Source organism: Fundulus heteroclitus, chromosome 18 (genome assembly GCF_011125445.2).
Source record: "Fundulus heteroclitus isolate FHET01 chromosome 18, MU-UCD_Fhet_4.1, whole genome shotgun sequence".
Lineage (NCBI taxonomy): Eukaryota > Metazoa > Chordata > Actinopteri > Cyprinodontiformes > Fundulidae > Fundulus > Fundulus heteroclitus.
The window spans coordinates 31,033,854-31,048,485 of NC_046378.1; the positions used below are offsets into that span (position 1 = coordinate 31,033,854).

At 36.8% G+C, this 14,632-nt stretch overlaps 1 protein-coding gene across 1 annotated transcript in view; it reads left to right on the top strand.

Moving 5' to 3' along the window:
- Window positions 1–14,632, top strand: part of b3glcta (beta 3-glucosyltransferase a) — a 100,553-nt gene that overhangs the window by 29,325 nt on the left and 56,596 nt on the right. The window contains exon 3 of the mRNA XM_012852474.3: window positions 7,198–7,237. Coding sequence (XP_012707928.3) covers window positions 7,198–7,237 — 40 coding nt within the window. The remainder of the gene's footprint in view (window positions 1–7,197; window positions 7,238–14,632) is intronic.

Consider the following 14,632-nt stretch of genomic DNA (forward strand, 5'->3'; position numbering starts at 1 on the left):
CACATGTTTTAATATTTTCCTTTTTGTTTGAATTATGCAATCTCATTTTTAATGTGTTGCATCAAATTCAAAGAAAAACATACTGAATGTCCATGTTGCACAGCAGCAAACCTAGAAGTAATAAAAGCATAAGCCTGTCATTGTGGAAGTAACTTTAAATAAACCACAATATCTAATTTGTTATTAAGAAAGGAACATTTATCATAAAGAAATAGCTGATGTAGGAGACCTAATACGTTTTGAAAGTTTCAGGACAGTAGCAAGGCAAAATACTCAGAATGAATGTCTATTTAGTCACAGTATATGTTTAGATAATTATATTATTAGTTATTTGTCTATTGAGTTGATGCCATTAAATATTAGGGATATAACAATACTAGTATTTGAGTTGAAGATTCACACTCATCGATACTGTAAATATTGATGAAACACAAGCTCAGAAGGGCTAAATAAGAGTGCAAGCCACACCTTTCAGATTTGTAGCTGCAAAATTCTTTTTTAAAATGCATAACATTTATTTTCCATCATAGTGAATCATCAATTTGAGTTGATTTATCATATAAAATCCCAACAGAGTATTTTGAAATGTGTGATTACAATGTGCATAGTGTTGTGTTTCTTGTTAGCTTGTACAACTTAGACTTAGGCAAACATTACTGTCATTTTGTATGTAGAGTGCATACAAAACAAAATTTCGTTGCGTACAGCTTACGACAATGTAATGAGATTGCAATTGAAGTAAAATAACATTACAATATAAAGTGCAGCTGTGATAAGAATGTGCGGTGCAGGACAAAAACAGTTTTTAAAAAAAGTGTGCAGAAGAATGTTCCAACATGTGCAAAGATAGTGGTGCAGAAAAAGGCAGTAATTTGAAAAGTTTGATGTTGTCTATGAAATAATAAACTGAACATCTCAAGGCACTGAGCTGTTTATGCTTTTAATAAAAAAAAAACATATGTTAATAAATTAGTGTCATTTGCACCCTAAGTCTTTCTCATCAGACTTGTTAACCAAGCAGCTTTCAGTGAGGTTATTCAGTGAGCAAATTGGATGGTGCTCGGAATCCATGATTTCCAAATGAAGCCGACAGAGAGCTGGAAAATATGTATGAGGGAAAACTTGGCAAATATATTCTGCTGCCGTTCCACAAGGGGGGGGGGGGGGGAATGCTAGGTTACAAAGTCACTGGTTACACAGAGGTGTTGCGAGTGGAACGTGCTTAACGAGTACAATTCGAAGCTGTCACTTCTCTGGTCACTGTACTGTGGAGGAGGGGTGACATTTCTTTTAGCAGCTCAATATGTCCGCTAGGTACAAAATTAAGATGACCTTTCAGGGATTTAACTTGCTCAAAGTCCTCTTCTATGTCAAAATTCGGCAAAACCCTGCAACCTTCAATCATTCTTGCCATCAGTGAATAGGAAGCTAATGTGAACTGATGGGTCATTCACATCAGTGCAGCACTTGTGCTCTCTGGGGCTCAGAGATAGAGCGAAGCAGAGTATGTGAAGAGGTTCTAAATCAAAGGCGGGGATTAAGGGGTTGTCACTGTGGGTGCCCTTGATTACATAACAATCATATTAAGTAGGCTGAACATCTTTCTTGTAGATTGAGACCTTTACCACAGTAGTTCTATTATCTTACATGAACGAATTCAGGAAGAATCTTCATGTTTGTCTTTTACCAGTGTTGGGGAGTATTAGATTGAAAAGAAGAAAGTTAAACCTGAAACAAACCCGTTTAAGGTCTGTAGACTCATGGCAATTTCTTTTTAACACCAAAGGGAGTTTGATTCTCATTGGGAAAGGTTGGCAGCTTGCTTTTAAAATGGGATTGAGGAGTGTGTTACATGAGCGCAGAGGCACCGACGGGCTGAAAGAGAGTCAGGTTGTAAGCCAAGACATTGATCGTGGGTTTATAATGAAACGCGATGTATGGGGTGTGATTTGAGTTCTCCCAGCTGCAGAATATTTGATCATTTAATACAGAAGGATTGTACCTCCTGTACTACCTAACCTGCTAGATTTAACAGCTGAACTTGGTTTGAATATAACAAGGAGCAAACAAACAAAACAAAAACAAATATTTTTTTTTTACCATTTGAATGTAAATTTTGATGTTTAATATAAATTTAATCAGAAAATTTTAACACAACCTGTACTTTGATCAAACACTACCTGGTATTCTGCCCTTGCCAGAATACTTGAATAGGAAACACAAATGTATGCATTCTTACCCAGTAAAGCTTGTCAGGTGACATAAATCCTTGCCATTCATAACACCCCAGTTGTGTAAAAAGCCTTAGTATTTATTAATCTCAAACTGGAAATTTTAGACAACCCAGCCCTTATTCTAAGTATATTAATCAGTGGGGAAAACTCCACATTAAGACACACACACACACATATATAATTGTATTTTATTTTATTGGGTATCCCTGCTGGTGATAAACAGCCCTCTTTTGCCATTACAGAGGCTACTTAGTCATTCTTCACAATATTTAACAAGGTTGAAGCACACAGATATGGTATTTTTTGACCTCTTCACTTTGCACAATCTCTCTAGAATCTAGATCATCCAGATTGGGTGTCTGTGAATAACCTTTTTGTTGTGATAATTTTTGAATAACTATTCAGCTGAAAGCCCTATAGATGAACTGTTTTAATGTTTGTGCCAGATGCCACCAGATTTTTATTTGAAATATTGCAGTATTTCAAAGAATTATTAATCCCACGACCTTGATCCCGGTGCCCTGGAATTCTTCAAGACAAAAATAGGCCCTCATCATCACAGATCTGGCACTACCCAGCTATGCTTAACACTGTACCTAAAATGGGCATAATGTGCTTTTTAACACATTCTTTTGTTTCAGACTCACCTTAAATGTACACAACATTTAATGGTTGTCACACCCCTAGTATGAAATCACTGGTTGACCCCAGACATGCCACTGCTGGTTCCAGATCTGGTTAATCTGGTCATTCACAATTGGTCGTGTCAAGATAATCTCGAGGCCTCATCCAGTTTTGTTTGTCACAGTTCACATGTGTGAACTTTTTATTTATTCATCTGTTGTAACCATTTCATCACCTATGAAGATCAACACATGTATGTCTTGAATGGCATGTTCTCTTGTCTTCCCCATTTTTGAAGTATTATTAGAATGGCCCTCCCTTGTCACATTATATTATAGACAAGGGAAAATGTAAGTTTTGGCTTAATAATAAAAACAAATGGTTATAATTTGCAAAAAAATTAGTCCCATTCATTTTATAAGAATGACAAGAAGTGGCAATAACTCAGTGATGCGATTCAGTAAACATACTTAAAGGTTTGACATCTTCAAAGAAATCCTGTCTGAGATTATGCTATTGCAGTTAAACAAATTATTGCGTTCTAAGGCTTTTTATACATCTTTAATAGGGAAGCCAATAATTTGTCATCATGTTGTACCATTAAATTAATCAATAAACACGTTTGGATAAACCCTTTCAGCCAAATGATACACGTTTTTGTTACACATATTTTGAAGTTTACGTTTGCTCATAACTTTAAAAAAAATCTACACTGTAAAGCATTTATTCATTATCATAAAAGTTTAAAGAATTTTGAAAAAAGATCCTCAAAGATATAAGTAAAATATGAACACATGGACACAGCAGTTTATGGAGATTTTAAAACTCAGTAATAGCCTAATAGTAATAGTTGCAATAATAGGCATTCTGTGTTTTTAGGAGGAAAGTTAAGGTTAGAAATTAAAGTATGATCCAGATAGTCTAGACTCAATGAATCCATGAATTTGAAGGCTAAAATGACACAAAAACATTGCACACACGGTTGTCATATTGTAACACACAATTTTGGAAAACGATCACAACAAAGCTGTTTTTCTCCGTCAAAACATTGCTGTGAGGAATTTGCCAAAAGTGAATACATGCTTGACTAACCACTGTCTCGTTGGATGATGCTGCATTGCTGAAGCCTGTGCCAAGTTGAGTTTATTAATCTGATGACCCACTGTTTTTATTTGCCTGGGGTAACCCATGGTAGCATGCAGGCTGTGCCAAAATAGTATTCAGATAAAACAAATGGAGGGGCTTTTTATGACTCAATAATCTGACAGAAAGGGTCAGGCAAAGATTATACAGCACAGAGACATGACTATAAAGACTTTGAACGCCAATTGAAGCTTGTGTAAAATACAGATTTGACCATCATGGTGTTTTCACTTAACAAATGAAACGATGGTCCTTGGGGGACAGAGCTGCGGCTGCTTCCAATCCTGAACAATTCCTGGCATGTTTTCGAAGAAGTCTACCACACAGTGATATGAAATATTTCACAAAAAAAGAACTAGTTTCATAGACGCTCAATAAAACAAATGATTAATTGATTACTATTGAAATAATCAAAAGATGCAGAGGAATGTTAATGACTCGTTAAGTTAAATTTAATGTGCTACAGCAGAGAAACATAAAAAGCATGCACGCATGTGGGTTCTGGGAGTTACTAACTGATTAAACACTTAGTAAGTTGTGTGGGTGTGGCATGACCGGCTGGTCTGGGCACCTCCGGGTATGCGGGCTCTGATTGGTTGGCTTGTTTGAACTGTGCTGGGGCCGCATCTGGATGGATGGGTTCGGGGGTTGTCGGGGCTGGGATGGGGCAGGGTGTTGGGGTTGGAGTATGGACCAGGCCTGCCCAGGTTGGGGCGTTGCTCGGCCCTGGTCGTGGCTTGTGACTCTGGCAGTCTGCTCTCCTCCATCCTCGGGGATCACCTCCCAGGTCTGGCGGCTGGACGCCTCTTTGTGGTATCGGTACCTGGACCTGAGAGTATAGGATGTGTGTGATGAGTGCAAGTGTGCGTACAGCATCAATTCTCCTGTAGTATTAGATCCGATGTATGATTTTGATTGTTTGCATGTGTGGGCATTAGGGTGGGAATGTTTGTGACCGCATGCCTGTCTCTCTGTTAGGTTGGGTTTTGGGCTGCCCCCTCTCCTGGGACTTCTCAGGTCTAATTATTATCCATCCATCCACTCTCTATACCTGTTTATCCATACACGGTCACGGGTGGACTGGTGCCCATCTCCAACATTCATTAGGTGCAAGGCGTGGCACACACTGGACAGGTTGCCAGTCCATCACAGAGCAACACAGCGACACACACGACAAACAACCATGCACTCACACACTCACACCCTAAGGGCAGTTTTGAAAGACCAATTAACCTAACAGCCATGTTTTTGGACTGTTGGAGGAATCCAGAATACCTGAGAGAAGCCACACATGTACAGGGAGAGCTTGTAAACTCCATGCAGAAAGACCCCAGGCCAGGATTCAAATCCAGAACCTTCTCGCTGCATGGCAACTGTGTATGGCGTCACTGTGCAGTCGGATTGTTAATATATTATCCATTTTAAAAGCTTTCTGAAAAGTAACAGTAAATGTAATTAGCCAATGACCTCTTTATTGAGTAGTGCTAGGATGCACATACCGCTTTTAGACTTGCATGACTTCAATGGAAACTCTCCTAACACTATCTGTTCACCCTGCAACCGGTAATACATGGTGAGGGTGAACGTTCTCAACATCCACATCACAATTTGACAAAGTAACGTTTTTACAAGATTTATCCTCATCCAGGCTCATCAACATTTTGACAAAGCTGTTGGAAACGCTCCTGCGCACCAAAAACATGTTGCATGCCCCACTGTACAGTCAGGTTAATTAGTGCGGTTTGACAGAGCAGTAAATTGAGTTTTGCATGGCTGTCACAGTACTGTAGTTCGCTGTTACCCTCCTTTTTGAAGGAGATATGATGAACAACAAACTGCCTGTCCTCTGAATGAATTAACATGTAAATCATATTCCAGGTCTCTTAATTTGTTTTATCAGTACATGCCTTCATTTAAAAAAAAAAAAAAAAAAAAATCCACCCTCGATAATAATAACCTGTAAAGTGGAATTCATTTTCTAGTTGAAGAGATTTTATAGGGGTAATTATCTGATAATGTGTCATGTTCTCGAATTTTCGGAGCTGAAAAACACTCTGTATTTCTTCTTTTTTTTCTGGAGGCGTCGTCTTTCTCCAGCTTAGAAAGTGATTTCATACTAAGGGTGTCTGATGAGATGAGACGGAAACCTGGTGGCCATGACTAATGCTACCGAGTCCAATTAAGCTGATGTAGCCTCTGAATCAAATAACCCTGATATGATCTTGTCTGCCCATGCATAAATTTCCTTGTAACTCTGATTACTTGAGGGCAGAAAAAAAGCGAAGACACAAGGCCCCTCACAAATAACTGCTATGAATATGTCTGTTTAGGTGGTGAACTTATTGTGTCTTCATCTCATTTGAAGCCTGTCAAAACATCCAAGATTTAAATTAGAGGAGAGGTTTGAAACGTGCCTGGAGTAGGAAATGGATTACGTGGGACAGATATATAAGAGGCGAGTGGATGAAATAAGAAGTATATTTTCAGTTTGAAAATGAATAATCTTTCCAAATTAAGTGGAGCTTTACAAGCTGGTCGGTGCAACTATCATTAAACTGTTGGGATTCCCTGTCACCACCATACCACATCCTATAAGGGAGAATTTATGACTTGGTTAGGCTCTCTGGAGCTTCCAATAGCCCACCAGTAAAATGATTGTTAGTCTAGAGGAAGTCATAAATCATACCCGGTTTATCATTATCTATTAATACTGTGCCGCTCTCGCTCTGGAGCTCGTGCGTTCTCGCCTTCTCCTAGGACTGAACGATCTTATCTGAAAGACGAAGGTGAAAGCGGTTCGTCAAAGTTTCGACGGCTTGTGATTGATTCAGTCATCACTCCATGGTCTGCAGCTTTTGCTGACAGCTCTGAAGGTGGAACAGCGCCTTAATTGAGCTGAATACTTGGAGCTTAAATGATGCAGGCACAAAACCCACACAATTAGGAAGGACTAATGGCGTGGGGTATTGCCCATTATTTCTGCAAATAAGCCATAGGGGGATTCAATACTTTGTATCATTAATTCTTTATTAGGGATTATGAAGGGGAGCTTCAGTATTTAGCATAAAACCATCGCCTTCACATAACCCAGTTTTGTGTTGTAAAACTGAATGCATGGAGGTTATTTTTTTGAAGACAGTTGTCTGAATTATTAAACGGCTGTTTTGCTTCTTTTTTTTCTTTCTTGTCATTTCAGAACCACAATGGCTTGCGTCCCCCCCACAACAATAAGCTGGGTAAGTCTTATTTTTTCAAATACCAAGCTTATGTGCTCACTTTGTTAATTAGTAGTTTGTGCCACACTTCAAGATAAATAGGAATGTATGTGTATGTGCAAGTGAGGCACAGATGCTTAGAGAAGCAAAAAGAAAAAGAGGGTGACAAGTTTGCGTTCTGCCGGAAATCTGTCTGGCTAATGTGAATAACAGGATCATAGCACAATGTGAGAACTAAAGCATCCAGTTAGTGAAGTGCAGATTTAGCCTTTTTGCTTATGGATCAACAGTTGTAACGTTTACCTTCAATCTCTTCATTAAATCCTCTCTGATGCCTTTCTGGAACAGCTTGGGTACACTTTGAACTCGCTGCTCCTGACAATAATACTCTGTCAAGCGTAGGGAATTTCTCTCTTTTTTCTTTTTTTGTTCCTGACACCAGTCCAAGTGATTTAAACTTAGACACAAGAAGTTTTCATCTAACACTACATTAAGTTAGTAAAATCAGTGGCAAGTATTTGCTTGAAATGTCAGTATATTTAAAGTGCAGTTATATGTTCAGTTACACATTCAGAATGATGCACTCTGTCCCGTGTGTTTTTCTAGAACGAGACAAATACTTCTGTAGTCCAGCCATAATATTCTCCAAAACTGGGTTGGCTATAGAGATGCACCGAGATACCGACAGGTGACCGGAGTCAGACATTTCATCAGCTAACTCTGACCAGCACAACTCAAAAATCTGATATGCTACTAAGCGGACTTGATGACAACTATTGTCAGTATCGGTGAGATTAAAAGAAAGTCAGAGGAGGAACAAAGATGTAAGAAGGTGTTTTAAAAGCAAATTGTATTTCCTACAAAATGTCAAGACATCTCTTTCATTCAGGCTGTGAACGTTTGAGCTAACAAGAAAGCTTAACAGCAGGGTTGCTGCGCTTTATCCTTTTGAGGTTTCAAACTTTGTCTGTCACGGAACCCGTTGGATTTGGAAATGTTGGCAGCTAAATGCCACCGAGTGAGATCACTTTTGTCAACCGTCTTTAAATTCTTTTGCTGGAATGTTGGGCCATTCCTATCGATAGAACTGGTGTAACTGAGTCAAGTTTGTTTTCCAATTTGAACATGAAAAGTCATTTAGTACAATTTAGTATAAATCTCGGGTAACCAGGCATCACTAATTTCTGGGGAAAGTCTCAGTTTTAGATGACCTTTCCATGGCAAAAAGCTGTCTCCGGACATTTCTCCAATTTTAACGTTTGAAGAATAATTAAAGAGTGTTATTATGGTTGCAGAGTAGCATGCATGAGTTCCGGTAAGCATGTCTGCAACAGCTGTTATGGTGAATGCACGGTCGTCCTCCTGTTGAAGGAGGGCTGATTGGCGGCCACTTTAAAAAAAAAAAAAAAAAAAAGAAATAGAAAAGCAGAGCACGAGCTTGTCCCCACCAACGGGGGAATGCCTGTGATACTATGGTATGTGTGACTTAATTTTGTTTTGACTGGGCTGATCCTTGCTGGTTGTGCAGAAGGCTCGGCTTCTGGGTCTGACTCAGGGGGTCAAAGATGTACGGCTGTACCGTTGTGCATCTGCTGGCATTTTCACGTGTTTGTGCACGTGCGAGCGCAAACATTGAGTTGGGGCCGCGGCCAGCCACATTTGCATAAACTAGAAACCGCTCATTGTTAAAGGAGCTGTTAAATCCCATGTAATGAACATGTTTTATTGGGCCCATGAACCTATCCTAAATGTTTAAAAGTGATGCATCGTAGGTCACCTTTAAGTACATGGAAAAAAAAAAGATTTGTTTAAGATAATAAAGTTTCTAAATTTACTCATATCTTTTGGCTCGGAAGTTGCAAGTGTATCTGCGTACTATAAAGGGAGCATATCTGTTGCGCTGTCATCTGACATGTATAATGCACAGTGTGTGAGAGCACTGTAACAGACAGAAAGGGGTACAAAGTGCACTGACTGTAGAGCTGTCATTTTTGTGAGTCGAGGCGGCTAGAGTGACAATAAAAATTGGATTTTCAGGGTAAAAATGAGGAGGGGGGATGGCAGTGAGGCAAGAGGTGGGGTTCCATCCTGTTGAAGAAACATCAAATAAGTTGTGATACTGGAGTGCCACTGTGTCCCTACAAGCTGAGCTTGGGGATCAACATGGTCTCCAATGTTCTCAAATAAGTGTTTCCAAAGCAAACTTGGGAATTTCATTATAGTTATGTAATATTTTATGTGTCAGCCTATGACATTGTTATACAGTGGCAGATGGATTAAAACAGAACTTAAATACATAGCCCAATAATATGAAATAGCACAAAATACACTTATTACAATTTTAACTCCAGTTCAAAATACCCAATTCAGTAATCAACTGAATTGTATTAAAAGAACAAAAATGATAACTAATAAAAGTCAGCTGAGGGTCATGTTAGTAAGGCATCAGAACTCTCTTCATAGCTCTCTGAGGGTGACAACTTTACAAATGAATATAAAATAATTCACTTAAAATCCAAAATCAAACAGTATTAGAGACAATATTATTATGTTTGTTTTTTATACCTAACTTTTATACCACATTTTGTTCAAAGAATAGTTTATTCTTAGTGGGATTTTTTTTTTTTTTTACATATCAGCTGTTTCATAGATGACCATCAAGGTTTGCCAAGGATCTTTGCTACATTACTGTCAAAGTTTTGCAATCTGTGTTACAATATTCTCAAATGATTTTAACCACTATTTATTAGGGGTACAGTGATATTAAAAAAACAGCATATTTCTCATTAAATCAGACTTCCGAAGCTCCATCCAGTTTTGGTCTCTATGAGACTTGTTCTGGTGAAGTATGTTAAACTGTTACCGTAAGCTGTAGATATGAAGGTTGCCGCTTTAAACTTGCCGCTTTAAACTCATACTTTTAAATACGAAAGGAATAAGTTCTTGAGCGGCCCTATTGTGTTTAAAGAGTCTCCTAATGACTCCCTGGCTGACAACACTCAGCTCTACAAGCTTTGAAGAAGCATCCACTACTTTTAACCATTGATGATACAGCACTTTGGATTTTCAGTACAAAGAGAAGCCGTGACATAAGATACAAATTATTTTTAAGTACTGTGAGAATACTGTGACCACTGTCCACTGAATAGTTTTTTTTTATTGTAAGTTTTTACTCCATTTGTTTATGCATTTTCGCATTTGTGGCATCAGAACCTCTATTCAGTTAGTGAAAAATAAGCACAGCACTTTATGGACTAATAAAGCTCAATTCTCATCTGATCTTTTGCTTGTGAACCTAATTTTGTATTATGCAGCATCTTGTGTTGTGGACTAGGTGTCTCATTACAAATCTACATGTATATGTTTTTGTTTTGCTTCTTAAATTGCTGGTTTATTACAGAAAAAAACATGTGTAGGGTCTTTGGAAAAAATTATTTTATGACTTCCTCCCCCCAATTATTACAATTGTGAAGAAGAAAAAAATAATCATAGTTTCTTTTTGTTGGTATCTTTATTTGACTATGTCTGTGCTTGGAACTCATCACATACATTGTTGGCCTGTGATAACATAAACTTATATTCCTATTCTGTTGTCTGTGATTCTCAATATTCTGTTTGATATTTGACGTCAGTATTTGCTGGTAGAAGAAATTTGCTTTCTCATTATTATTTAAAGCAAAAAAAATATTTAGATGTTTATGGATATAACTTCTTATGAGTGCAGTATGCTTGGAGATTTTTCAGTGCACCATTTTCTGGTTAAATCATCTATAATAAGGTTTAAATTGAAGAAAAGAAAGTTGGATGATGAGAAGTTTGAATGATAAATACAAGGGCAGGGAAATCAAATTGGTCTTTTGTCTGAGTTCCTTCAAAGATTTTTCTTGGAGTTTCTCTAACTCCACACATAAAAATCCATTTCAGCATTGACAGGACAGCATGAATGAGTTTCACACGTGAAAGGGAAGAAGTGTCTCATTGCATACCGATTATGCTTCAGAAGGCTCATGGAATCACCAGAAAAAGTTTTTGTATCCCCTTTTTCTGGACCTCTGCCCGTTCCTTCAACTAGGTCACAGCAGACACAAAAACAACTTCTTAAGTCTCTCATTTGGCACCTCAGCACAGAGAGGAAATACAAACAGACAGCCATCTGAGAACTGGAGCTGCATTGTCTCACACTTTCATAGTTGCTCTCTTTGTAAGAGCTCAGACGAATCCGGCTAAGAGTGTTATTTTTGTGGTAAGAATAAAACAAAGGCAGAATTCCCGTTGACTTATCAGTTTATAACGCAATACCCAGCTTGTTTGTTTTGACAGAGGTTGTCTAAGAAGGCACTCGAACACATCTTTCCAAAAATCTGTCTCCAGTGCAAGTACAAAACATTATTGTTTATGTACATAAGCTAATTTACACTCAAAAATTGGATATCCAGTAAAATATGGCAGGATTCTTTGCATTTTATTAAGTTAAAATGTATCTTTGATTTCTTTAATTCCAAATTGTAACCAAATATAAGTAAGCTAATTTTTGTGTTGATTTGTAACTTCTACCCTTAACTGTCAACAGTAGAGATGTAATAAGACAATTTTTATAATGTGTGCAAATTCATTACAGTTGTCAATATTATCAGTTTTGTTTCAGTGTGTTAAAAGTCTGCCAAAGGTAATATTGCATGCTGAAGGTGTTGCACTGAGAAGCAACAGTTTAATTTTCTTGTGCCAGTATTGGTTTTGTTTTAATATTCATATTTTTTAGCAATTCTTTCAATCAAATATTAATTCTCTCCCCGACACACACAAAACGTCTTTTATATTTCATTATATCTGTTTAACATATTTATTATTGCTTAGGAAAGAGACTTTCAGTGACGTTACATTTAAGAATAAAGTAATAAAGTATATCATGTGAAAAAATACATTTAAATCATATAAATAAACAAAAAAAAAATATGAATGAGAAAATTAATACCACGGGAACTAGAGACTATAAGATAGAGATATAGATATATATAGATAGATATATAGAGATATATATATCTCTATAACTATATATGTATATATAGTATATATATATATATATATATATATTAATATATGTATATTATGTTTATATATATATATTATATATACATCTATTTATATATATATAATATATATATATATATATATTATATATAATATATATTGATGTATGTATGTATGTATGTATGTATGTATTATTATATATATCTTATATATATTATTCTAAGTTAATCCAGTGGTATTATATTTATCATTCATATTTTTTTTTAGTTTATTTATATGATTTAAATGTATTTTTTCACATGATATATATGTATGTATATATATATATATATATGTATCCTTTTCATCGCTCTAATCTTTAGATCCCACCACAGGTTTGCTATCAGATTTAAATTGAGATGCTGGCTAAACGGCTCCAAAATGTTAATATTACTTCCAGTCAAAAGTAACATGTTTGCAAAATTAAAATATTGTCTTTAATCTTAACTTTAATTTCTTTGTAGCATCAACCATACAGCAGCCAACTTCAATTTGACTTCTAGTGTTTTTCACAGATTATTCAGCAAAGTTAACACATTTGACAATTTTTCCACATTTATGATTTTAGGGACATCTTACAGTACAATCTTTATTCACATTGCACCCAGCATTCAGACTGTTGAATGATTGCTGAGCTGTTTTAATTAGCTTTAAAAAAATTGCATTTGAAGCTCAGAGTTCAGTATAAATGCCTCATGCATGAAGACTGTGTCTCAGTTATTCTAATAACAAAGATACTCCACCTGCTTCAGGCATAAAGTCCCTGTGTTATTATTTTGCCGTTCTTATCAATTAGAAACAGGCCCTCAGCTATTATAACAGTAGTTTAACAAATTTGGCAAGCTTGTTAAAAGGTAAACTGTCAAACCAGACCTTCCTAAGGACTCAAAGGATTTGCCTTAATTTGAATTGCTTGGCATTAGCTGGTAGAAAGCTATAGTGGGTACTGGAATCAGAGAACTCAAAGCGAATTCCTTCTTCATGTTCTAAGGAGAAGAAAATAATTAAAATGAGTAAATAAGATCTAAAACAGACAACTGGTAAATGTTCCATACCTAGTCTAAAAGTCGTTTAAAATTAAAATCACATATCACATCTTGAGAAGTTTATTTTATTGGCTGTTTTTAGTTGGAATGCTGTAGGAATGATTTCTTGTCTTTTTTCCGGTGAACGTTGTATTTCTTCTTTGTGTCCTGATCTCGGTAGTTGGCCATAAGCTTAGCTGTTAATTACCACATCTTGTTCAACTTCAGTTTCCAGATTGCTTATTTGCTGTTTAGTTGACCTTAATAACTGCAGATTAAGACTGCTTTATGGAAATCATTATATTAAGAAATCCTTGAAATACACATAATGCAGTCTTAGGCAATGGTGTGTTCAAAGGCCTCCCTAAAAAGTGGATCAGACAGCTGCAGTTGATCCAGAACGCTGCTGCCTGTGTCCTCACTAAGACTATTCAATTAAATTAAATTCAGTTTTATTTATATAGCGCCAATTCATGAAACATGTCATCTCAAGGCACTTTACAAAGTCAAATTCAATCAGATTATACAGATTGGGTCAGATTATACAGATTGGTCAGAAATTTCCTATATAAGGCAACCAGTTTATTGCAACAAAGTCCCGACAAGCAGCATTCACTCCTGGAGAAGCGTAGAGCTACAGGGAGAGTCGTCTGCATTGTACATGGCTTTGCAGCAATCCCTCATATTGAGCAAGCATGAAGCGACAGTGGAAAGAAAAACTCCCCATTAACGGGAAGGAAAAACCTCCACCAGAACCAGGCTCAGTATGAACGGTCATCTGCCTCGACCGACTGGGGGTTAGAGAAGACAGAGCAGAGACACAACAAGACAGACAAAAAAGCACAGAAGCACACATTGATCCAGTAATCTGTTCTACATTAGATGGTAATAGCCGGGGATCTATCTTCCCTGGATGATGTCACAGATAACAGAACGCCAGACCAGGTGTACCTACTATGAAGAAAAAAAGAGAGAGATCAAAAAGTTAAAAGCTGAAATGACAACAGTCATTTCAATGCAATGCAATGCATTGTAGACATAAAAGGGAAACAGTAGAAATCAGTAATCTTATTCAATTGGCAAATGATCTTATTTACCCACTCAAATCAAGGACAAATACATTATTTTAAGAACATTCTACTTATTTTAAGTTCCGTTTTTGCAGTGTATGGGGAAAACTTTGTGAATTAATTGCATTTTTGTTTGCTATGTAAAAAATGGGTTGAGACTGCTTAGAATTTAGAATTTTCAGTGTGGAAAACCATAAAATAATTTAATTGAAAAATCTTCACATTTGTACTGGATAATTTTTGTCGTCTAGTAT